A 25,093-nucleotide genomic window follows, 5' to 3' on the forward strand; every position below is an offset into this window, starting at 1 on the left:
AAATACGTCCAAAAAATGTTGTCAACAGAATATTATCACGATCTTGGTGAATTTCTTCTGTTTTTCGACAGCTCGCAACCCTATAGTATAACGGTCGCAAAGGGTTAATTTAATATACATTAGTTAATATATATTTTCAACATTAATTTAACATACATATGTAGTAAGTAAATCGTACAAGATGGCTCGAAAAAAGTTGGTCAAGTTTTCTCCAATACTGGAAGACCCAAAACAAAGCTCACGAAAAAAACCAAAATATGAACAAAATCTTTTTTTTATGTTAGACATTTTACACTATGCAAATTTAACATTCGCCCCCCTCTTTAAACCCTGTTAATAGTTATGTTAACAGTAGCACAATATCAAGAGCTTAATCTTCCAAAGCAATCCCCTAAAGAAACCGATTTGGCGCATAGTCTTCCAGCTGAGGAGCTCCGCACCTATACAAGATTCTACAATGGCGAGGGTCTCTATAAAAACTGAGGGCGTGCTGCAGCGATGTCCTAAGCAGGTTGTGGACCAAGCTGCCTATGTTGCGTCGACTGATGCACATCAACGGAGTCGCTGGAGCTGTTTCAGGTGTCTCCGAATATCTTGCACATGTAGAATTAAGTAAGTTTTTTACATTTGATTAGTGGATATATTCAAAATGTGCATTTTATTCCCAGAGCTACTTTTTGGGGCGGAGGAAAGCCACGCCACGGCGATAACTATCGAATCAGACACCACCACACCCACACCATCTAGTAAGGTGTTTGCCTGCTTGTACTCAACGCTCAATGAGCGCTGGGCTGTAGCTTCGAGACGCGTGAGTGAATCAGTATATAATTGTGGATATATTTTTAAATACATATTCCTTCACAGCGGACTCTTATATCCTACGTTTTGCCACAAGCCGAGTCGTATCCGATTTCCCCCCGCCAGACGGAGTCCTATCCAAACATTACCGAGGCGTATTCGAGACAGACCGAGTCCCATCCCAGCCAGACTGAATTGTGTTCCAGCAGGACAGAAGCGCACCCCTTACCTGATTTGAACCCGGCCATTTGACGCGAGTTTTTTTGTACGGTGGCGCCCCTATCGGTGATTTCTTTAACTACATTTTCAAAAATAACAAATTACAGACTAGTTTTGTTTTCTCCGTTATTTTAGGCCCGTGCGACGGCTTCCTGTGATCGGAAAAATATCCCTGATTTGCTGGAGTCCTTATCAAGGACCAAGGAACAAGGAAATGTACTCCAGACGTATAAATATTGTTCTTGCCGTTATTTTAGGCTCGATCGGGACCTGCCAGGAACCCACGTGCTCAGATAAATATCCTTGATCCTTCGGTAAGGACATCAACCGCCCCAACCATACATATTTATTTTTCCCGGCTTTTTGTGGCCCGATCGGGACATGCGTCATCTTACTGTGTTTGGAACAGCACCCTTGATCTAATGCAGTCCGTATCAAGGACCAAGGATCAAGGATATTGTCCCCAGACCTATATATCTTGTTTTCTCCTTTATTTGTGGCCTGATCGGGGAGTGCCACGGCTTCCCGTGATCAGATATATGTCCTTGATTCTTTGATAAGGACCTCAGCCATACATATTTAGATCTCGGCTATTTTCTCGGCTATTTGTGGACCGATCTGGGCGTGCGATGGCTTCCTGTGATCGGAAAAGTGTTCGTGATTTGATAGTCCTTATCAAGGATCAAGAACATATTCCCCAATTAAAAATATTTAGTTTTCTCCGCTATTTGTGAACCGATTTCGGCGTGCCACGCCTTTTTGTAATCGGGATAGTTTCCCGGATTAAGGATACAGCAAGGATAATTTTTCAATAGTTTTATTCATCAAAACTTAGCTTAGTATAAATAAATAAACAAGTGGAAAACATTTTTAGTTACTATCTAAATGAATGGATGCGTGTATCTAGCATCTAGTAGACCGCGTAGCCCCTCCCTTGGTTGCCATAGTCAAAGTCCTTGTTGTCGATGGCCAGGTTGAAGGATGACGATGGCTTGTTACGTGTGAATCTTGCAATGGGTGCGCTTCTGTCCTACTGAGATACGATTCTGTCTGGCTGGAAAAAGACTCGGTCTGACTCGAAAACGCCTCGCTCATGCTTGGATAGGAACGTCTGGCTGGGGCAAATCAGATACGACATGGTTTGTGGCAAAGCGTAGGGTACATATGTAAGTCCTCTGTGAAGGAAGATAGAATTAAAAATATATGCAAAATTATATACGGATTCGCTTACGCGTCGTGAAACTGAAGTCCAGCGTTTGATTCGGCGGCTTATGAATGGGGGGTTGCTGACATTATTTCCCGTTGGCGTAAACCAACAACTCCGCCGTCGATCACTGGTCACTGCTGCAGCGGACCGGGCGCCACATTGTCAGGCCAGCTACACAGCAGCATCATCACGACAGGCCAGCCAGTGGCTGTCACAGAGGACGAGCAGTTACGGCGGAATCACCCGTGGAGGAGGTACCGACAGTGAGCGAACTGGAAAGACGAAGAAAACAGCGTGGGAGGCAAGGAAGAGGGCCATGGCAGTGGCCGGACCAAATTATCGGAAAAAAGGCCACAGGCTCGCGCGACAAGAAGCATGTCCCGAATCATGCCCCTGGTAAACAAGCGAATCAGTGACAGCGGGCACGGAAGAGGTACTCCTAGCCACCCGAGGGTGCGACCTGCTAAAAAGAAAGGTAGAGTTTAATAAAGTAACACTATCTTAATGATATGCAAATCTTCGGAAGGCTATATCTCAGATAAATAGGGCCAGATCGGTGAAGGACCAACTCTCCCAGGATAGTGAGGGTCCAGACTGTCGAGCGGCATCAAAATCTCGCCTATGAAAATGCGGCCGATTTTTGGCAAATTCAATGATGTAACCATCATGATTTTTTGTGAAAATCGTGAAAAAATGGATGTCCCTGTTTCCGATGACAGTCGATTGACAGGACCCTCCCGGTCAGGAAAAGACATGCCGCACTCCGATCGGCTGCCGTATAGCAGAGATATAGCATGCAGAAAAAACCAGTATTCTAATGAAATCTAAAATCCAAATGTTCCAAATTCTATATCTCGGCTATTTATGGGCCGATCGGTGAAGGACCAACTCTCCCAGGAGAGTGAGGGTCCAGACTGTCGAACGGCATCAAAATCTCGCCTATGAAAATGCGGCCTATTTTTGCCAAATTTAATGATGTAACCATCATGATTTTTTGCGAAAATCGTGAAAAAATGGATGTCCCTTTTTCCGATGGCAGTCGATTGGGAGGACTCTCCCGATCGCAAGAATACAGACCGAACTTCGGCTGCCATATAGCATATAGCTGCACGCTATAGCAGAAGAACCCAGTACTATAATGAAACGCAAAATCAAAATATTCGAAAGACTGATTCATACATATTTTGATTTCTTCGCTATTTATGATCCGATCTAGGCGTGCGACAGCTTCCTGTGATCGTCCGAATTTTGGTGATTTGGTGAAATCCTTATCATGGGCCAAGGATCAAGGATATTTTCTACAATCATATTTTTCCAGTTTTCTTCGTTATTTGTGGTCCGATCTGGCTGTTCCATAGGTTCGTGTATTTGGATATCCTTGATACTTTGCTAGCTCCAATAGCCCTATCTTGTTTTCTCCCTTATTTGTAGCCGATCTGGGCGTGCATTGGTCCGCCGTGATTATACTGATTTACTTTCACGTCTTGAAGCTGAAGCCCAGCGTTTGATTCGGCAGCTTATGAAAGGGGGTTGCTGACATTATTTCCCAGCTACACAGCAGCGTCATCGGGATAGGCCAGCCAGTGGCTACCACAGAGGACGAGGAGTTAACGACAGCGAGCGAATTTGAAAGACGAAGGAAACAGCGTGGGATGCTAGGAAGAGGGCCATGGCAGTGGCCGGGTCTAAATGTCGGACAAAAAGCCACAGCCTCGCGCGACAAGAATCATGTCCCGAGGGGCGCACGGCATCGTGGCCACGAGCGCAGGAGCCAGCCGGGGCTAACAATCAGTCAGTCGGTCAGGCGCCTGGAGTGGACAGCCGTCATCATAAGAACCGGAAGACCAGAAGACCGTGGTAACCGGTATATTGGTATCCACGAGCAACAAGGAGGTATGCCTGGGTACGGGAGGGGCCGAAATGTTATAATTAAATGAAGAGTTAAATAAAGTAAATGAATAAATAATAACTTAAGGTAAGGGGAGGTGATCGTGGCATAGAAGTTTGTTGCCCGAGACGTTATTGGCCAATAGAGCTGGAGGGAATACAAAAATAAAAGAATAGGAACCAAGAAAAAATAGTTAATGGCAAATGGCAATGAATATGGGGGAAACAAGGAAAACTTACGCGGTCAAAGCCGATGAGGCAAAGCATGGTGCAGCAAATAATAACTAATGTTATTGTACCAATGCAAGCGATCGTTGATGCAGTATCGATCTGGCAAGCTGGAGTACCTCGCCGGTGAGATTATCGAGAACTATTAGAACGATTTTATTGAGCAACAAAACCATCCGAAATGGAAACTTGTGGTTTTATCTATGTGAGCAGAAGCTATAAAAAGTTTGTGACGAGACACAGCCGTTGAGGTGGATACATTTTTTAACATTTTACTACGTATTTATTTCAAATACCAATTTTACATGTACATACATGCATGATAAAATGTAAGTAAGTATACATATCTAAAGGAATGCGAAGTATCTCTGAAAGTCATTGTCTATGGCTACGACTAAGGTGGTAAGGGAAGTTTAGGTGAATTGTGTCAATAAGTTAGAAAAATGTATTTAATGTACTTAAATGGCGATAAATATCAATAAAATGAGTAGCTGGAACTAATTTAATATAGCACACAGAAAACATATACACAAGTACGGAAGGTAATTATCAATAACATTATCCAATTAATAGTTTTGGGCTTCCTTAAAAAATTCGCTGACACTGATACTCGGTTATATATTGTAGGTTTGTGTGTTTATATGTTGATCAGTCGATAAATTGTTTTTTTAAAACCCTAACTGAAGTTTACTAAGGAAGTTTGGCCTTGATACAAGGCGTTCAAAAAGCAACTAGTGTCTAAATTATTACAAGGCATAAGATCTACGGATCTACAGATCGCGTAAATCTATTCTAATTAAAAAATATTTTCGATACGCTTTCGTTGTACATTGCGAAATGAAATGGCAATACTTAATACCTACTAGAGGGAGGGGGTTGGCAATTTTACACACAATTTACACATAAATATATAAGAATATTTTTCTGCATCTGTTGCTTGTACTGTTCCACCAGTCTACACGTATTCCTCTGGTGCGGCCTGGCCATTCGAGGGCAGTCGAAGAGTTGACACGGCCTGTGGCTGTTGCTGTTGTTGCTGCTGTGGCGTGTCCGTCGTATCAGGCAGCTCTGCAATATCTTTAAACACGCCCATCAGATTCTCATAGCTTGGCCCCCAGTTGAGCAAGTACTCCCATCCCAAAGTAGTGGCGGATGGGGAGGCGGCGCCGTTCGCTTTGCGATAAATGCCGCTCAAGTGGTTGGCAATGTCATCGTCACTGGCCACCAGAGTGCTGAGCGAGCCGCGGAACGAGGATTCGAAGCCATCGTATGGGTGCGGGGGTATGGGAGGGGTTTTGACGACACTTTGATTGCGGCTGGGCTCACCGCTGAGCGCTCGAGCGACAGGACTCCGGCCATCCAAAAGGCTCTTGCTGGTCGAGTATTTTCCATCACCACTCAAGCTATTGTTATCGTACTCGATCTCGGAACAGGTGAAACTGTCGTTGCCGCTCTCATCCGTCGAAGTTGAGCTGTGGGCATCCACGTCAGTGTTGTGCATCCCGCCTCCCAATGACATGTGGAGGGCGCTGCTGGGCACTCGCGGCGCCTCGCTACTTGACGACACAGCATCGAGTGTTGAGACGAGGCTGCAGGTTCTCGGACGGGCATTAAGGCGTTCGATCTCTTCGGCAGTCAGACCCATAGAGGTTTGTGGCGGCGCCTGCTGTGGAACGCCAGGCTTCTGACGGCTGGCACTGGAGCTCTGCCCAGAGAGCTGCGACATGACCGGGCTGTTCAGACTGCGTTCACTGTTGCTGTGCAGGGCATCCTTGCCGACCCCGCCAGAGCTGGAGGTGGTGGCCAAGAGCGCGCTCTGCAAGGGTTTGCCCGAAATATCGTGCAGCGTGAGAATGCGTGGTTGCTGGGAGCTCAGCTCCGAGCTTGGCGAAAGCCGTGCCAGTGGCGTGCTTTGATGAGTGCGAGAGGCGCTATTTGGCGGAGGCGGCTGTCCGCCCTGGTTGCGGGACACGAACGGAGCGTTGACGGCGTGTCGGGGCGAGTGCCGATGCTGCTGCTGGCTGGCCGCGCTTTGGTGCTTGTGGTGGGTATAGGCGGCCACGGGTGGAGAGGTGGCTTTGTACTTCCGCATGCCACCCGCCTCGCGGTAGCCCTTGTAGTGGTACACAATATCAATGTCCGAGGGAGCGATCGAGCTGGCGTTCTCCAAGTCGTAGTGTTCCGGGTATTCGGAGCCCATGTCTACAGAGCTGCCGTGGTCGAGCGGATGCATCGAATTCGGTGGCGGTATGGAGAGATGGTGCTCCTCCCTGATAAGCGGACTCTTGCCCACGACCTCGCGTTCTATGATGTCTGGTCGCTGAGGACGCTGCTGTGGTTGTGGCAGCTCTGCCGTTGGTGTGAGCTCACTGCGCTCCTTGAACTTCTTAGTCAGGAGCTCAGGTCCCACGAGATGGTGCGTGGGTGGGCGCAAATGCTCGGTGGCTCCCACCGGTGGAGCCGGGGCTTCGTTGGGGTGCAGACCTCGTGCCAGTACGTGGTCCACTTGACTCTGAGGCAGTGGTGGCCCGCCCAACACTCCGCCAGGGTGTTTAATTTTGAAGCCCGGCACTCCGCAGCTGAGGCTGCCAATCTTTTCCTGCTTCCCACGGAATCGGTATATAACGTACGATCCCAGAATGGCGACCACCAAAATGACAAAGAATACGATCACCAAAGTGATGCCGATGCTCAGTGGATCCGCAACTTGGGCCGCATCTACTCCAATGTCGCCACTACAGCCTAGCTCCACCTTTCCGTGATGCTGCACTTCGGGAAAGATGCTGCCGGACCCGTTCAGGGGCTGCAGTTCATGATTGATCGTAAAGTTTGCCACGCAACCGACGAACAGTTCGGCATATCCGTCCGCCCGAAGAAGCTCACTGGGAGCACCGCCCACAGTCAGTGTGGTTAGGTATGGGTCCAGGAAGTCGTGCACTCCCGCAATGTCGAGCTCATCGCCCACCTGACGACCGTCAATGAACAGCTGCAGACTGCGACTCTCGCTGTGCAGACTTACGTTGTGCCACCTGCCATCGTGCAGAGAGGCTGGCTCCTGTACCGTCATGTTGATGGTCAGCTGTTGCTTGGAGAAGTATACGAGTTTTCCCTCTTTCAGCGACAGAGAAGTGAACATCTGATTGGTGGCCGAATACAAGAGCAGTCCACGCGGCTGATAAGTGCGGAAGAGCAGGCTCAGTACTTTGGGCGCTTCGTATATCTGGGATGCTGCTGAGATGCTAATGCTCTGTCTGGAACTGGCATTGGCGGTTTGGCGTCTTTCGCGGGTGATAATGTCCGACCAAGCGTCCTTGCTATTGTACAGGTTGTCCAGCAGCTGCATGCGACGATGCAGCTCGGAGATTCTAAACTCAAGAAAGGCCCCGCCGCTCAGTGTGACTGGCTCAAGGGAGTCGGAGCAGTCGGGCGATTGCAGATGCCCTCCACACTGGCACAACGAGCTCGACCAGCGGTCTATACACTGCCCGGCGAACCCTCCGCAGCGCTCTGCCGCCAAGGAAGGCTGACAGGCCTGGCGATTGCAGCCGGGAATAATGCCTCTCTTTTGGAGCGGTGTGCTCAGGTTCAGGGAGCGTCCGGCGATGTGCACGCTGTGCAAGCAGCCCACAAGATCATCGCTGTGCACTTGACCAGGACGCTCCAGGATGGGATCCGCAGAGGCCAACCCGCCAATCAGAAGCGGCTGTTTGTTGAAGTTGAGTGTGCTGTGAGGAACCAGAAGATATAAAAATGAAATTATTGGATTGAGTGCGCCTCATCTTATACATCATTCGCAGTACTCACCCCACAGGTCCGACCTCGTCCGCATAGCAGGTGGAATCCCCTGGTGTGCATTCGGCACATACGTCTCCAGAGTCTGCACACTTAGCTACGCTCAGCGACATGACCCGTCCGTTACGCGTGGCCGTAACTTTGTGCCAGCTTCCATCGGCAAGATTGCGGCCGGCTACCACGGTGCTGATGGCCGTTCGTGCCCCGCCCGATGAAAAATAGGCCTGGCCATGCACCAACTCAATGGCCAGGAAGTCCGAGCGGCCACCGCTGTGCATTCCGTAGTTGTACAGCAACAGGGAGTTGGGCTTTGTGGTGGCAAACACGATGGATATGTCGTTGGTGGTCACGTCCAGGGCCGGGAAGGTCATGAAGGAGAGCGGCTCGAAGCCGTAGCTGAAGCGCTCACAGTGACGCCCGTAGCGACCAGCGGTACAACTGCACTTGTATCCCGGCTTGAGGTTGACGCACAATCCACCGTGCAGACAGGGATTGGGTCGGCAAGAGTCCGACACGCTCTCGCACTGGTTCCCCCGGAATCCCGGCCGGCAGAGGCAAAAGTACGACGATCCATCGGAGCTGCGTTGGCAGCTGCCGCCATTGCGACAGGGCTTGCTCCAGCACACGTCGCTGCGCTCCCGCTGGCATTGTTTGCCATCGCGGTTCGATGGACAGACGCACTGAAAGTCGTTCCCGATGCGCCGACACTGAGCCTGCAGCTGACAGGGATTGGGTAGGCATGGATCTTGCCTCCGGTTGCACTGTTCCCCCGAGAATCCATTGGTGCACTGACAGCTGTAGTCATGGACGAGGCGTGGCCCACTTAAGACGAGTGTGGGACTGTCGATGATGCCGAAGATGTGGGTATCCAGCAGTCGGATAGAGGCACTGCAGACGCCTCCATTCTCACAGACGTCGGGCTCGCTGCAGGGTTCGTAGCCAATGACCACCTCCTTCTGCAGGAGCTCGGCTAGAGCGGCTCGCTTCTCCCGGAGACGCTCAATAACATGGCGCGGCTGTTGGTAGGTTCGCCTTGCGGAGCGCACGGCCAGCAGAACCTCCAGGCTGCTTGCATTCCCCCCATTCCCCAAAAGGCTGTATAGGAAGAGCTCATCGTCGCTGGCCAAGCGGGATTTCAGCATCTCCATAACCGGGCGATAGTGCTGGGCCAGGAACTGGGCCGCCGTCATGTTCCGCACCAAGACGGACACCGTATGGGAAAGTGTATCATTATTGTAGGTCTGGAAGTCAACGGTCAGCTTCGAGGTAACATCGCTGTGCTTGCCATCATTTCCTGTGTAGCTGACGGCGTAGGCTGTGGGCGTGGTGTGCGAGGTGGTGTACAAGTCACAGCCTCGGGGTATAGCCAGCTGGAGCTGGCCTTGGGGCTGAGCCTGCAAGCGACAGCGATAGTCGCCCACAATATCGATGTCATTGGGGCGGACATCGGCAAGCTTTACGTTTGAGGGAAGGTCCCCGTTGAAGATACCGACTGCCACGTGAAGGTTACGCGGCGTGGATGGATTGTCGTTCTGGTCGAGCACTGTGATGATCAGCGTGTGCTGGGCCCGCTGCCTAGGCTTTCCGCTGTCTTCCACCTCAATCACCGCCTCCAAGGTGGGCGTGATCTCCCGATCGAAGCTGCCCGTGGACTTCACCAGTCCAGAGATTTTGTCCACACTCAGCCAGGACTTATGTTTACCCGCCACCAGTTGATAAGTGAAGGGTCCGCCATTGCGAGGAAGGTCCGGATCGGTCGCCGAGAGCGTCATTATCGATGTACCTGCTGGTTCGTTCTCGGAAACATACCCCAGCAGCCCCTCAGGAGCGAACACCGGACCGTTGTCGTTGACGTCATCCAGATCTATTCGCACTGTGGCACTTCCCGTTTGGGGTGGCAGGCCGGTGTCGATGGCCCCAATCACGAGACTATAGTGGGCAATGTCCTCGCGATCCAGCCGCGCAGCCGTGCTAATCTCTCCACTCTGGACATCGATCTTGAAGCCCTGTTTCAGGTTGCCGTTGATGATGGAGTAGCTGAACTGATTGTTCTGCGGCCGCACGTCCTTGTCCACGGCTCTGACTGTCGTAACTTTGGTTCCAATCGGAGCGGCCTCTGAAATAACTGACGTGTAGTAGCGCTTAAGGAATTCGGGGGGATCGTTGCCGTCCTGAATGGAGATTATGATCTGCGCCTCATCGGTGTCGTTGCCCCTAATACTGCCATAGTTCTTTGCCATAACTGTGAGCACCACCCGATTCTGCGTTTCGCGGTCGAGGTGGCGTGCTACGTGGATCACACCCGTGTAGGTGTTGATGGCGAAGCCCTTGTCGTTGCTGGAGCCCACCAGCAAGTAGTAGACGCGACCATCCTCGCCGCTGTCTTTGTCCGTGGCCTGGACAGCGCCCACTATGGTGCCCACTGCAGATGTCTCGGACACATCGAAGTGGAAGACGGGCTGCAGGAATTGGGGATAGAACTCGTTCACTCCCAGGATGTGCACGTAGAGTGTGGCATAGCTCTCCATGCTGGAGTCGGGGTTCTTGGCCTTTAGCTGTAGCGCGAAGGTGCGCCGTTCTTCGTAGTCAAAGGTGGCCGCGGAGGAGATGGTCCCGTTGCTGGAGTTCATCAGGAAGAAGTGGCGATCTGTGCCGCTGGGCAGAAATGAGTAATGAACAATGGCATTCTTCGGGGAGTCCTTGTCGGTGGCGTGGGCCTGGAAAACGAATGTGCCCACTGGCTTGTTCTCCGCTACGTAGCCATGGTACTCGGACTGATTGAAGAGCGGCGGATTATCATTGACATCAGTCAGGATAATGGTCAGCAGGGCCACAGCGGACAGCGGCTGGAAGCCCAGGTCCTGTACTGTGATGTTCAGATGGTACTCTTGTACCAAATCGTAGTCCAGCTGCTGGCGAATCAGAATCCCCCCAGTGCGCTCATCCACCATGAAGTCGCGGTTTTCGTTGCCGCCCGAAATGGCGTAGCGCAGCATTCCATTCGGCCCAACATCTTCGTCCGTGGCTCCAACTGTCAGGATTGTGGATCCAATCGGCTCATTCTCTGGCACAATCACTTGATAGCTCCGGGCTGTAAACTCGGGTGTATGGTGGTTCTCGCCCGTGACCACAATAGTGACACGGGTCCGGTCCGATTGCGGGGGCACCCCGTGATCGATGGCCTTGACGGTGAGCTCGAAGCGGGAGTTTGTGGGCACATTTAGGAGGGGCTTGGCGAGCGATATCCAGCCATCGTGCTTGCCGATGGCGAAGAACGCGCTAAGGTTGCCGTACACCAAAGCATAGTCCATCTCATTGGCGGCACCCATGTCCTGCTTGTCCGTAGCATGAACCTGCACAATGCGTTGGCCTGGACGGGCGTGCTCCGGCAGTGGCGACAGGTAAGCGGCTTGCTCGAACTTGGGCGGATTGTTTTTGGCGTCGACGATGTTGATGTTGACCAGACACTCCGAATACAGCGGCGGCTTTCCATTGTCCGTGGCCAAAATCGTGAGGGCGTACATGTTCTCGGGAGATCTAACGTACTGCGAGCGCTTGTACTGGATCGCTTTCTTGCTGAAGATCTCCCCCGTGGCGGGATCAATGCTGAACATGGGTGACGGCTGCTGCAGCGAATACGAGATTACAGAGTTGGGACCCAGCTTGTCCCGGTCGGTGGCTATAATCTGGCCCACAAGTGCTACAGGATGCAGCAGTTCCGGAAAGCTGAAGCTGTAAAAGCTGTGCTCAAACTCCGGCGCATTGTCGTTCTGATCCTGGATCGTAATCGTAATGGGCGTTTCCGCTCGCCAAGCTCCGTCCGAGGCTACCACTTTCAGTATGTACTCGTCCTCCTGCTCGCGGTCCAGATGACCCGCCACGGTGATGTTGCCGCTGAGGGGTTCGATTTTGAACTTCTCCCCTGGATTCGCGCTGAAGGAGTATGTGGCATTGGCGTTCTGGCCCAGGTCCAAGTCCGACGAGGTCACTCGGATGACAAAGCTCCCGATCTCGGCGTTTTCCGTTACATTAAGCGAAAACAATCGCGTGAACTTGGGCGGATTGTCGTTCTTATCCAGAAGGTGCAAGAGCACACTGGCAGTGCCCGTCAGCTGAGGCACGCCCTGGTCCACGGCCTCCACCACGAAAGCGTAGTCGCTTAGCTCCTCGCGATCGAGGCGCATGGTCGTGTAAATCTCGCCAGAATCGGTGATCTCGAATGTGCCCTCGTAGTCGTTGCTCAGACGGTAGCTGACCTCGCCATTGTCACCCGAGTCCCGATCTCTGGCCTTGACGACTGCAATCAACTGCGGTGGGGACTCCTCCTCGAGAACCTCGGCGTTGTAGATAAGCTTATCCATGATCGGGGCATTGTCGTTGGCATCCGTGACGTTGATGGTCACCAGCATAACGCTGCGCAGGCTGGGCCTGTCGCCATCCGAAGCCTCCACCCAGATCTCGTACGCGTGCGTCAGCTCATAGTCGAGGCCGTCGTGGCCCACACTGAGAGCCCCGCTGCTGACATCAATACGCACCGCGTCTCCCATATTGCCCCCTGCTATGCCATAACGTATATTGGCGGCAGATCCCTTTTTGGGCGAGCTAGCTGCGACTTTGGTCACAATCTTGCCCGGCTGAACATCCTCTGGCAGGGTGAAGCGTGTGTTGGCCATATACGAGTACGTGGGAAAGAGCTCGGCGGGGCGCAGCATCACCGACAACTCCGCTGAGGAGGTCTGCTGAGTCTGTCCCTGGTCCGTGGCCTGCATTACGATGCTGTAGATCGTGTCGCCAGGAGATTTCTTCCTGATTTTTAGTTCCAGACTGGTGCTTATCGCTCCAGTCTTGAAATTGACCTCGAAGAACTCTTGGTCCCTGCCACTGATGCTGTAGTGGATCACGGCATTGTCGCCCTCATCCAGGTCCACGGCCCTGGCGCCAAAAACAAACTCGCCCGCGGCTATCCTGTCCGGCACTGCAATGCTGTAGCTGCCCGACTCGAACTTGGGCTCATTGTCGTTGACATCTCCCACGGTGATAGTGAGATTTACGGACGAGGCACGGGGCTCGGTGATGGAACTGTCCTGGGCCATAAGCGTCAGATGGTAGACAGCGGTCTCTTCGCGATCCAGTACAGTGGCTGTGGTAATCACTCCCGTGTCCGTGTCTATGTGAAACCGCGCCATATGCTCGCCGAGCAGATTGAAGCGAAGCTTCGCGTTCAGCCCCGCATCCTTGTCCGTTGCAGTTGGCTGCAGGACCAGGGTGCCTATGGGCAGGTTCTCCTGGATGCTGGCGTGGTAGGACTGCAGCTCAAAGACGGGCCCATTGTCGTTGATGTCCTGCACCTCGACACGCACGATGCCAGTGCCTGTCAGGGGCGGAGATCCTGTGTCCATTGCCACGAGTGTGAGTATATATTCGCTCTGCGTTTCGCGGTCGAGCTGCTTGAGCAGAGCTATGGCGCCAGTCGAGGCGTTTATGCGGAATAGATCAGAGTCGCCCTCCTTTAGGAAGTACCGCACCTGCGAGTTTAGCGGAGGCGTGTCCGCATCGTACGCGTTCACCGTGAGAACGTACCCGTCGTTTGGCGGCACCGTGTTCTCCATTACACGTGCCAGGTACGGCGAGTCGAGGAACGTGGGCCGATTGTCGTTTATATCCAGGATGCCGATGATCAGCTCGGCCGTGTCACTGGCACTATTCTCCACGGCACAGTCCTCGGCGCGCACTGTGAGGGTGTAGCGAGCATTCCGCTCGTAGTTCAGGTTCTTGGCCACCCGCACTACGCCTGTGTCCTCGCTGATGCTGAAGTCCTGGTTCTGGTCGCCGGTCATAATAGAGTAGCGAATGCGGCCGTTGGCTCCCTCGTCCACATCTGTTGCGGACACCTGCAGGACCATAGCCCCAATGCTGGCGTTCTCCGCCACCGAGGCCGAGTACTGTTTCGGGTCGAACACTGGACTGTTGTCGTTCTCATCGAGTATTCGGACCAGCAGCTGGGTGGTGGTAGCCTGCGGTGGTTCGCCCCGGTCGCGTGCCGTTATATTCAGAACGTAGCTGGATCGCAACTCTCGATCAAGAGCATCCACTATGCGCAGCAGGCCATCGGTCGGATTAAGGGAAAAGGGAAGCCGCTCCGATAGCCCCTCAGACGCGTCGTCGTCAGGTGCGGCCTCCTCAAGAAGATAATCGATGTAGCCATTGCGGCCCTCGTCATAGTCAACAGCTTTCACTGCGATAACGACCGTATTGATGGCCACGTTCTCCATGATCGCCGTTTCGTTTGCGGAAACGAACACGGGCACTTCATCGTTGACATCTTTGATGAGTATCGTTACCTGGGGCGAAAAGTCGAGAGGAAAAAGGAGATCAGTAGATCGCAGAGATCAGTCTTAGGGTAATTTTGTGGATGGGTTGGCATCCAGGGGATAGATAGATCTTGATAAAACGGTAAACGCCAAGTGTGGCTCAGTTTTTCAAGCCAACGAACGAATGAAGGATAAAGACTCGAATGACACACACTTTAAACGCGGGTCCCGCGATGTTTCAAAAAAATCTTTCAATTAATTAGGGTCGCTGTTCTACCTTTGTAGAATATTATACATATGTATGTAAGTAATAGTCGGCTCGAAAGACGCTAGATTGGATGGCCGTCACAATTGCCTTTTTTTTTGACACTGCGCATTTAGTCTTTTATCTGTTAAAATATTTTTCATTGTACGTTATTCCAAACATTTCACTTTATTCTTTTCTTTAAGCTAACAACTCCACGAGTTCGGTTTGTATATCCAATATTGCCCAATACGAAAAGGATTTATCAATTGATTTTCCTGTGCGCTTACCTTCACGGTAGATGAGAGTCGTTGCTGCTTTTGATGGGCCAAAAACTGTTGCTGTTGGTTGGTTTGATGGTACCGTCTGGGGGAGCGGTACTTAAGCTTCAGTTGCGTCTCCTCTAGCTCACTGAAAGTGGCAATTTCATCGGCACAGTCGCGTGCTGTGACCGTCAAAGTGTATGAGGAGCGGCGCTCCCTGTCGAGCTGGCGACGCGTTCGGATGGTGCCGTTGCTGTCGATGCCAAACTCTTCGTCGGCATCTCCTGCTGTGATGATGTACTCGATGAGTCCATTGTTACCTTAAAACAAGCAATAATTAGTCATCAAACTATACCGTTGAATATACTGTGGGTGGACTGTAGTTTACCCGAGTCGATGTCCTTGGCTGAGACAGTGACTACCTCCATGCCTGTGGGCACATTCTCAAACACTTCGCTCGAGTAGCTCATGGGGTCGAACAGGGGTGCGTTGTCGTTCAGGTCGAGAACGTTGCAGTATACTGTGATGGTGGTCGATAGGCTAGGCTGTCCACTATCCTGAGCTTGTACAATCAGAATGTAGTGCTGTACCTGTGGGACCCAAAAAAAAACCAATGCATGGAACGATGATGGATGGCATGTTCGTTGAGGGTTACGTACCTCTTCGTAGTCTAAGCGGGCCGTAAGGGTGAGCATTCCTGTTTGCGGATTCAGACTGAATACATCGTTGGCCCAGTCTGAGACGACTCCGTAGGAAAGTTGTGAGTTCTGGCCGAGGTCCGCATCTCTGGCCACGACCTGACCCACCTGGTAGCCCCGGGGAGCGTTCTCCGGAATATCGAAGGAGTACACGGACTCCTCAAACATCGGTGGGTTGTCGTTGGTGTCACTCACCTGAGGGAAAGGTTAGTTGTGGGGAGTGGACCACAGCAGGAAGGGATTTTCTTACCTCAATTGCTATGTAGGTTTCCGTGTACTGTACCCCATCTGAAACCCGAATGCGCACGTCGTATTTGCTCTTCGTTTCCCGGTCGAGAGTGTCGTTCAGCACTAGCCTACCAGTCGTGGGTTCCAGCTGGAACTTTCCGTCCTGGCCGTCAATCAGCAGGAACTTGACAGTGCCCAGAGTATCAGGATCGTGGGCGCGTATCGTTGCAATTGTGTGTCCAATCTCCAGGTCCTCGCTGACATTGTAAGCGAATGGCGTTTCGAGGAACTGCGGGGGACTGTCGTTCTTATCGAGAACTGTTACTTTGACCTGCCGGAGGGAGAATACTCGAAAAAGTGAGTGAGTGACCTATAAAGCATCTACGAGCAATACGAGTATGTACAACGAAGCAAATATACCAAATGATTGGATCGCCGATGGCGATGTCGATTTCATCAAGCGGAAACTCGTTCCATATTTGGCACTAAATACACCAGAATACAGACTATCTACGAGTATGTATTGTACCCACTTATGTACCCGAACTTCTGTCGCAATGTCAATCGCATTCTTCATCTCTATGGCCTGGGCTTGACCCGCTTACGCTTTAGCTCCGTCTCCGGCTTGTTACATGAACTTTCTGCTGAAGCTGAATGTTCCGCTTGTTTATGACCTAGGGAAATATAGTTTAGGCCAGGTTCTCACATGACCGCCATTAAGTTCGACACAACCAAAAACCGGCTAAACGTACTCTAACTTTAAGAAATTTACTTTTGGCTGTCGCCATTGTCACCATTGTCACCATTGTCACCATTTAACATTCATTTGAATTTGACATGTCTGGCCTGTTCGTGCTGCGTGCCTTTAGCATCTCTCTGTAAGTAGGGGAGTCCGAGACGGACCTCCGCACAAAAACATGAACAGTTGACTTCAAGACGCACCATATGAGTAAGAGTACGGTCTAAGTATGAGTAATATATGTAGTATGTAAAGCAGGCGTTGAACACTTTCAGGGACTTTCGGAACCCATTATTTCTCAGAGGAGTTCCCTTCCCTTTCCCTTCCCCTCCCCTTGTTTAAGAATCAATCCTCTAATCAAGCCGCAATAAAATCGTGGCCGTTGGGCTACATAAACCGAGCTCGTAACTCTTGCCTAACTTTAACTTCCACACACAGTGCCCAGACGCAGTCCCACTCTGGACTCTGAAGGACAAAAGCCAAGAAAGCAATAAATACGCCAAAAGAGAGGCAGAGGCCAGACATAGAGACACAGAGCCAGCCAGAGCCGCACGTAAAATATAGCATCGTGTGATGTTGGTGCTCGTGGGTCTGGTGTTAAGTCGGTCGCTAGTACTGAGGTGGGCTCATGGAAGTGCATGCGAGCAAATACTGCATTTGTAATAAAATTTATGCAAATTTGTAACATCAGACAGCGCCTTGAGTGTGCCATTCAACAGACAACGACTAGGACGTGGATGTGAAGCCTGACACTGGGATGCATCGCTGAAGCGATCCGCGGGAGGAGCCACAAATGTACGTTAGTAGACACCCGGCTGTTCGCCTGCTCGCCTGTTGGGCTGTTGGGCTGTTTGGCAGAGAGTCTATCAGCAAAACACCATTTACGGCCCGGGGCAAAGTGAAATGTGTGCAGCTAATTGAACTAATTTGAGCAGTGGAAAGCGGGTGCAGCTGCAAGAAATGTGACCATTTGTCAATCCCCTTAATGGCCCACGGAAGAAGGCACAGGAGAGGAACGCTATACCACACTACACGGCACGAAACGAAACAACACGACTCGGAGTGGATCGGAGTGGATCGGAGCGGAACAGTGATTAGAAAAAGGATGGCAATAAATTTGCGTAAAATTCCAAACCCGATCTGTCCTGAAACTGGCGACATTTTGATTGAAAGCCAGCCGCAAGACAATCTCTCCGTTTCCATTTCCGTTCATGCCACGCGGTTTCTCTGCTTCTCTGTTTCTCTACGCTTTAATTGAGTTTCGTTTCAATCGGTCATGAGGCCAAAGCATGCCACTCGCAGAAGACTAGAAATCGACACTAAGCACCAGTCCATTACTATTATAGTCCCTTACTGCCGATTGTTCTGGCTGTTCCAAATTTCGCAGGTATGTATTGGGGACCGGATGAAGGCACAGTCATGGCATCCAGTGTGGCCAGCGGAGGCTGGTGAATACTTAAATATAACGCAAATAGCGCAAAAAAAAATTGAAAACATGACAATCGTTTTAAATCAATGAAACAATGAATTGATTGAAACCCTCTTCGCACGCGAGCAACAGCCACAGATACATCCACTAAAGCATAGTTCCTTGTACCAGCGACGCATGTGTGTGTGACTCTGGGGAACGCTGGCTTAAACGTTGCTTCGTGCCCCATGAAGTTGCTGCTGCTGGCTGCACGAAACTGGAACTACAGCGCGCACATTTGCATGCGTACATTGTTGGCATACCTACGCATACAACGTGTCTGTCGAGGCCATGCCACGAACACGCGGACGCGGTCGCAGATGCCGAAAATGGGGATCAGTACTGGCTTGTATCGAGCTCGGTAGGAGGTGGAGGAGGAGAAGGAGAAGAGCAGTGCAGGGAAAGGGCCGACCATTCCGATGGCTGGCTGCAAGCAGAGCAGCTCAGCATTATTTTCCTTTATTTTTATTCTTGCTTTACTTCTGCATGCTTTCTGCCAGAAAACCAGTAAAAGAAGGCCAGAAGTTGAGTTCTTCGCGTCTGTGCCATGCCCTTCAGCCGAAGCTTCCCCACTGGTGGTAGAAGCTGGGCCGATGCTGTGAAGAGGCCCTGACTCCTGGCGTGTAGGGTACCAGCAACATCAACATATACAGCACCAGCACCAGCCATAATTAAAGGCATCTGCCAATGAAGCATCTTATTATAATTCTATCCCTGCGGCCCATTTATGCAGGCAGCTCTGCGTTGTAAAATATTTTCTCGATACACAGGTCTGGTTGGTTTCTTTTCCTCATCACCTCCCCCCGCGACCATACTCCTCTATCAAATTCATTCAGCAGATATCAGGAGAGCAGCTTAGGGACGCCGAATCCGCCTGTTGTTTGCCTGTTAATTTGCATTTCAAGGCATAGCCGCAACTGCATGTAGAATATCCGAACCGAACCGATCCGAACTGGGGCTCAGGCTTCAGATCACTTGGAGTTGGAGTTCCTTGGAGCACCGGCTGGCGTGTAATCAACATTTCATATCAGCACAAGACATTAAAAGCGCATTAGTGCGGTCTCGACTTGCACTGATAAGCCGGCCCTTAAAGCTGGCCCAGTAATGGCCGCCACAATGGGCCAGGCAGAAGGTAAGGCAAAAGTCATAGCTCTGCATCTGCATCTGCCCTCTGCATCATGCGAGTGGAATGTGAATGTGAGGATATGGGGATGTGGACTTACCTTTGTGTGCGCTGTGCGCGGCTGTCCGCCTAGAGCGATGGCGTAGACCTCCACCTCATAGCTGTTCGGCCCTGCCTCGCGGTCCAGTTCGGCCGCTGTCGAGAGTATCCCCAGCTTTGCATCAATGTCGAACAATCGATCCACTTGCACCGGCAGGGCGCTGTTCCCCGCCGCAGTCACATTCGTCACAAAGTACTCGATTTCGGAGCCATGCAGATGGGCATTTACCGTGAGGATGCTGGTGCCGATTGGCTCGTTCTCATAAACAGAGCCGGACAATGCGTCGGGCTGTTCGAAAATAGGTACGGATAGATCGCTACCCGGCATGCCCGGCGTGATGATCGTTATGTACACCTCGCTGCTCTTGCGTTCGCTTTGCACCGCCTCGTCGGTGGCCTTTAGGGTGAGCTGGTGGCGAATTTCGCGCTTATACTGGGCCCCTGGGCTGAAGGTGATGATGCCCGTGTTGCGCTGCAGCCGGAATAGCTCCTGCTGGCCGCTTACGATCTCGTATGTAACAAGGCCATTGCTCGAGGAGTCGGCGTCCCGGGCTTGAACCTGTATCACGGGTTCCTCCCTATTGCCTTGCAGCTTCAGTGGCAGGATGGCCGCATTCATGGACACAAAGATAGGGGCATTGTCGTTGATGTCCTCGACAATCACCGTAACGAGCTTCTCGGTGGAGAGCTGTCTGCTCGAGGGTTGTGCCCGATCGGTGGCCACAACCGTGAGCCGGAAAGTATCTATGGACTCGCGGTCGATCTCCCGGAGCGTGTGGATGACTCCAGTCTCCGTGTTGATGCCGAAGTGGCGTCCGCCCGTCAGCTCGGGCTCCTGCCTGCTAATGGCGTAGCTCACTTTCCCGTTTAGGCCCGAGTCGGGATCGTCCGCTGTGACTGTCACTATCGGTGTCTTCAGAGCAATGCCCTCTTTGATTTGCCGCACAATCGCCGTGCTGGGGAAGATGGGCGGATTGTCGTTGTCGTCCACGACCACCACGTTGTAGAGCACAGTGGTGGACAGCGATGGAGTGCCGCAGTCCGAGGCCGTGATGTTGAGCGTGTAGCTGGTGATGTCCTCGTAGTCGAGCGCCTTGTGCAAATAGAGGCTGCCACTCACGCTGTCGATGTGGAAGGTGTCCCTACGGTTGCCCGCCGAAATGCTGAAGACCACCTGGCTGTTGACGCCCTGGTCGGAATCGCTGGCCCGAAAGCGCATCAGTTCCGTGCCACTAGGGCTGGTCTCCAACACCGACACCTCGCTACTCGACTGCGTGAACTCTGGGGCATTGTCGTTTTCGTCCAGCACCACAATGCTGATGGTGGCATTCGAGCTGAGGGGCCCCTTCAGGGCTGCGTCCCGGGCTTCGACGATTAGGTGATGCACATCCTGGGACTCGCGATCCAGCTTTCGGGCCAGCGTCAGCTGTCCCGTGGCACTGTCCAGGCTGAACAACCCCGCCCCGTTGCCCTTCGCAAGGAAGTAGTACACATCGCCGTTGAGGCCCTCATCCGCGTCCTGGGTGAACACGTGCATGATGTGCGTGCCCTCGGAGGCTCCCTCGGAGATGGTCACATGGTACGGGGCACGCAGAAACTCGGGGGCATTGTCGTTGACATCCGTGACAATCACCTTCACCTTTACCTTGTCGTGCAGCCGCGGACTGCCGTTGTCCGTGACCATGGCTTCCAGCATCAGGAAGTTGCCGATTCCTCTCGAGGCACTGCGCTCCTCCTCGCTGCTTTCTGTGTTCCGGTTCTCTTTCACCAGGGCCTCCCGATCAAAGGGCCTGAGGGTCCTGATGAAGCCGTTGCGCGTATCTATCATAAAATCCTGTGTCTGGGTGGAGAGTGTAAAGCTCAGCTCTGCGTTGCGGCCAATGTCCCGGTCCACGGCCAGCAGCTTGCCAACGAACGTGTCCGCGGGGGCGTTCTCCGGAATGCTGAAGGTGAACGTGCTGTTGGTGAACTGGGGCGCATTGTCGTTCTCATCGATGACATGGATGACCACGGGCACAACGGAGGAGCGTGAGGGGTCGCCCGAATCTTGACAGGACACCGTCAGGGCGTAGTAGTCGCGCTCCTCCCTGTCCAGGGGGGCACGAACAAACAAATAACCGTCCGGAAACACGCCAAACATGCGATCCGCGTTTCCCTCAATGATTTCGTACGATATGCGACCGTTCTCTCCCAGATCGATGTCGGTGGCGGCCAGTGCAAAGAATCGCGTATTCACCTTGGTCGTCTCCAGAAGCGAGGTCTCGTACGAGGTGTGGTCGAACACGGGCGTGTGATCGTTCACGTCGGCAATATGCACCAGGAGGCTCAGCCTGTTGGACAGCGGAGGGGTTCCCGCATCCGTGGCCATCAGCTCCACGTGCAGAGTGGAGCCCGGCTCCGCTCGGACTGGACGCTGCAGGTACAACACTCCCGTCACTGGTCCTATTCGGAACTGCTGGTCGGGGTTGTGGGTGAGGTTGTAGCTGACGCGACTGTTGATGCCAGCGTCCCGGTCCCGGACCCGTGACAAGTAAATCTCCTGCCCCACAGCAGCGTTCTCTGGCAGCGCAATTGTTGGCTCTGCATCACGATCCAGAGCGAAGCTGGGCGCATTATCGTTCAGATCGATGATCGCAATGTTGACATTGCACTTGCCATACACAATGCCAGGGCCAGTCCTAGAGTTAGGACTGAAGCTGGAACTAGAGCTGGATGCCAAGATAACCAGGCGATAGTATGATTGCTCTTCTCGATCGATGGGGCGTGCGGTGGTGATGCGGCCACTGTTGGCATCGATGGCAAAATTACCAGCCCTGTCCCCATGGATAATGATGTACTCGATGGCTGCGACCTGCCCCTTAACCTTAACCTGCACCAGCCCCACCTCGCGGCCCAGGCGCGCCGGCTGCTGCTCGTGATCCTCAGAAAGGTGGAACTCGTAGGCACCCTGGCTGCCACACTCCAGCTCTGTCTCTATCTTCGACTGCAGCACAATGTCCACCACAGCGTCCTGTCCACTCCGTCGCTGGCCAGAGTCCCGCGCCGAGACCAGCAGCTTGTAGTGGGGCTTTGTGGCGGTGCGTGCCCTGTCAGCAATGTCGCCACGCAGCATGACAGCGCCAGAGTGCGCGTCAACCTGGAACACGCCCTCGCCACCTGACTCCAAGGTGTATGTAATTAAGGCATTATCGCCCTCGTCCCGATCTGTGGCCGTGACATGGAGCAGCGTTCGTTCCTTTGCCATCCCGTTTTCGTTCTCCTTCTCATTGGCCTGGCCATGACCATCTACGATGTCATCCACGTCGCTGAACGTGTAGATGTAGTGCTGGGGATAAAACTCGGGATCGTTATCGTTGATATCTAAGACGCTCAAGTAGACGGTAGCCGTGGCCGACTGTGGTGTGGGTGCACCCTGGTCGCGGGCGATCACAAAAATTTCATAATTCGCCATTGTCTCACGATCGAGTGTCTTGCGCGTCGTTAATTGGCCCGTTATGGAGTCGATTGCGAACTGCTGCTGATAGAGACGCTCCACGCTGGGCGCCAGCGAGAATGCGACAGAGCCGTTCGTTCCCTGGTCGTGATCGGTGGCAGTCAGCGTGCATACCAGGCTCTGGGGTGCCACGTCCTCGCTGAGGCTGACGTTCAGCTGTTGCTGGCCGAACTGCGGGGCCTCGTCGTTCTCGTCCAGAACGGTCACCTTCAGCTGCGTGTAGGCGAACTTTGGATTGGGGCCGCCGTCGCGGGCCGAGATGCTCAGTTCCACGCTGTCCTTTATCTCCCTGTCCAGGGCACCGGCAGTGGCAATCAGGCCCGTGGCAGCGTCAATCGAGAACCACTTGAGCTCGTTTCCCGAGAGGATCTCGTAATGGACTTGCGCATTGACGCCCGTGTCCTCATCCGTGGCCGTTATCGAGGCCACGTAGCTCCCGGTAGGCGCCAGTTCGCTGAGCACCGCCGAATACTCGGACTTCTCAAACACTGGCTCGTGGTCGTTCACATCGTTAACGTCTATGATCAGGTGGGCCGTCGTGATGCGTGCCGGCGTGCCCCTGTCCATGGCCACGACAGTCAGGTTGTACTTCCCAATCTCCTCCCGATCGAGCACTCCGTTCACGCGCACAATGTGGAAGAGCGGCGTCTTCTCCAGGCGGAAGTGGCCCAGCTCGTTGCCAGAGACGATCCGGGTGGTTGTCTCTCCGTTGAGGCCATCGTCCGAGTCAATCACAGACACAGCGGCCACGACGGTGCCATTCACGGCGTTCTCATCGACGGTGGCCACACTGCCGGTGGGCGGAAAGTACTGGAATCGAATGATGGGATCGTGGTCATTTGTGTCCAAGAGGTTCACCGTCACATACGTGCGCCCGTCCTGTCGCGGGGAGCCATGGTCCCGCGCGAACACCGTGAAAACACAGCTTTTCTGACCACCGCCTCTGCCATTCTGCTGCGTCTGCTGGGGGCAGTTGACGCGCTCCGTGGTGGATATAACGCCCGTCTCCGGATCCACTGTGAACTGATGCTCCGTTTCGGCCAGATAGTACGTCAGCTTGCTGTTGTCGCCCAGGTCGTTGTCCGATGCCATGACAGTGACCACCGGGGTGCCGGCTACAGCAGTCTCGTTCAGCGAAACATTGTAGTCGCTGTGGTCGAAGATGGGCGGATTATCATTCACGTCCAGAATGGTGACGTTCACCTGCAGAAAACCCAGGCGGGGCGGGGAACCACCGTCCCGGGCCGATATATTCAGCTGGTAGCTGCCTCGCGACTCGCGGTCTAGATTTCCCGTCGTCTCCAAGTGCAGGTAGGATGTATCCCCGCTTGGGTTTGTGGTGGTAGCCAGACGGAACTTGTGGTCCACGTTGCCGTTAACAATCTCGTACTGATCGGTGACTCCGTTTTCGCCAGTGTCCGCATCGGTGGCCGCGTCCAGCAGCAGCCGCGTGCCCGACACGGCGCTCTCGGAAAAAGAAACCGCGATGCTGGGCTCAGGAAACTCTGGCGCATTATCGTTAATGTCGAGTACCTTGATGCGCACCTCTATGGGGTATGTGGGCTGCGAGGAGAGCACCACCAGGTCGTAGTGATCGCGCATGCCCTCGCGATCAAGCACTAGGTTCGTCTTCACCTCCCCTGTGACGGGGTCCAGTGAGAACTCGCGCGGGGGCTCGTTGAAGCGGTACGTGAACTTCGGCTTGGTGGGTATGAAGCCCACCAGGGTGCCACGCGGCTGCCCCTCGAGCACCTCAAAGTCCGCACTGGTGTCCACCGCTCGGGACTGCATCTCGGCCGCCGGCGAGGAGCTCCGTCGCCTAGGAAAGGCCGCGTACTGTTCGTAGGTGGTGGCGTAGCTACGCCCTCGGGGCGCCAGTAGCTCGAGTGTGGGGCCCAGCTTGATGTCCCCCGCTTGACAGCAGGATTCCATGGACAGCCACAGGAAGAGGAGCAGCAGGGGAGCCCAAACTCCAGCCTGCTCCCTTCTGCGTCCACGGAGCCGCCAGTCCATCGTCTCTTTGGAGCTCCTGGGAGCTGGTATTGGACGTAGTGGGCCGTATTCCTTAAATTTCGCACTTTCTTGTTCGCTTCTTTCCCTTCCCCTTCTCCTTTGTCTTTGTCTACTTTTCAACTTTTTCATTTGCTGTACACTTTTTCACTTTCTGCTTTGCTTTGCTCTCGGTGCATTTTAGATAATTTTCACGTCAGTTCACATCTTTCGAATGGTTTATCGATTCGTCAGTAAAATTCGCCTGAAAAAATATATAAAATAAGAGTAATATTAGTACGAGTCG

At 52.9% G+C, this 25,093-nt stretch overlaps 1 protein-coding gene and 1 long non-coding RNA gene across 2 annotated transcripts; one reads left to right on the forward strand and one right to left on the reverse strand.

Annotated features, from left to right (window-relative positions):
- The first annotated feature begins 425 nt into the window (after positions 1 to 425).
- On the forward strand, positions 426 to 1,179 carry LOC6595593. The gene is made up of 4 exons (XR_003408734.1): positions 426 to 612; positions 669 to 808; positions 865 to 1,083; positions 1,153 to 1,179. It is a non-coding gene; the product is annotated as an uncharacterized LOC6595593 (long non-coding RNA).
- A 3,448-nt stretch (positions 1,180 to 4,627) lies between these two features.
- LOC6595592 (cadherin-related tumor suppressor) lies at positions 4,628 to 24,759 on the reverse strand. Its single transcript, XM_026988581.1, has 7 exons — positions 19,306 to 24,759; positions 15,898 to 16,206; positions 15,609 to 15,842; positions 15,338 to 15,539; positions 14,977 to 15,269; positions 8,144 to 14,472; positions 4,628 to 8,064 (listed from the first exon to the last, which is right to left on the reverse strand). Exons 1-7 carry the CDS (start codon positions 24,727 to 24,729, stop codon positions 5,295 to 5,297), a joined length of 15,561 nt encoding a protein of 5,186 aa, XP_026844382.1. The 5' UTR covers positions 24,730 to 24,759; the 3' UTR covers positions 4,628 to 5,294.
- Positions 24,760 to 25,093: the final 334 nt, after the last annotated feature.

The sequence above is a fragment of the Drosophila persimilis genome, unplaced genomic scaffold (genome assembly GCF_003286085.1).
Source record: "Drosophila persimilis strain 14011-0111.01,24,50 unplaced genomic scaffold, DperRS2 tig00000191-arrow-pilon, whole genome shotgun sequence".
Taxonomy (NCBI): domain Eukaryota; kingdom Metazoa; phylum Arthropoda; class Insecta; order Diptera; family Drosophilidae; genus Drosophila; species Drosophila persimilis.

What these genes read in the sequence shown, in the direction of transcription:
- LOC6595592 (XM_026988581.1), bottom strand. Translation starts at nt 24,729, where the DNA reads ATGGAATCCTGCTGTCAAGCGGGGGACATCAAGCTGGGCCCCACACTC. An exon ending in AAACCTACATAGCAATTGAG is followed by an intron (nt 15,843 to 15,897) that starts GTAAGAAAATCC and finishes CCTTTCCCTCAG; the next exon opens with GTGAGTGACACCAACGACAA. An exon ending in AGCCAAGGACATCGACTCGG is followed by an intron (nt 15,270 to 15,337) that starts GTAAACTACAGT and finishes GCTTGTTTTAAG; the next exon opens with GTAACAATGGACTCATCGAG.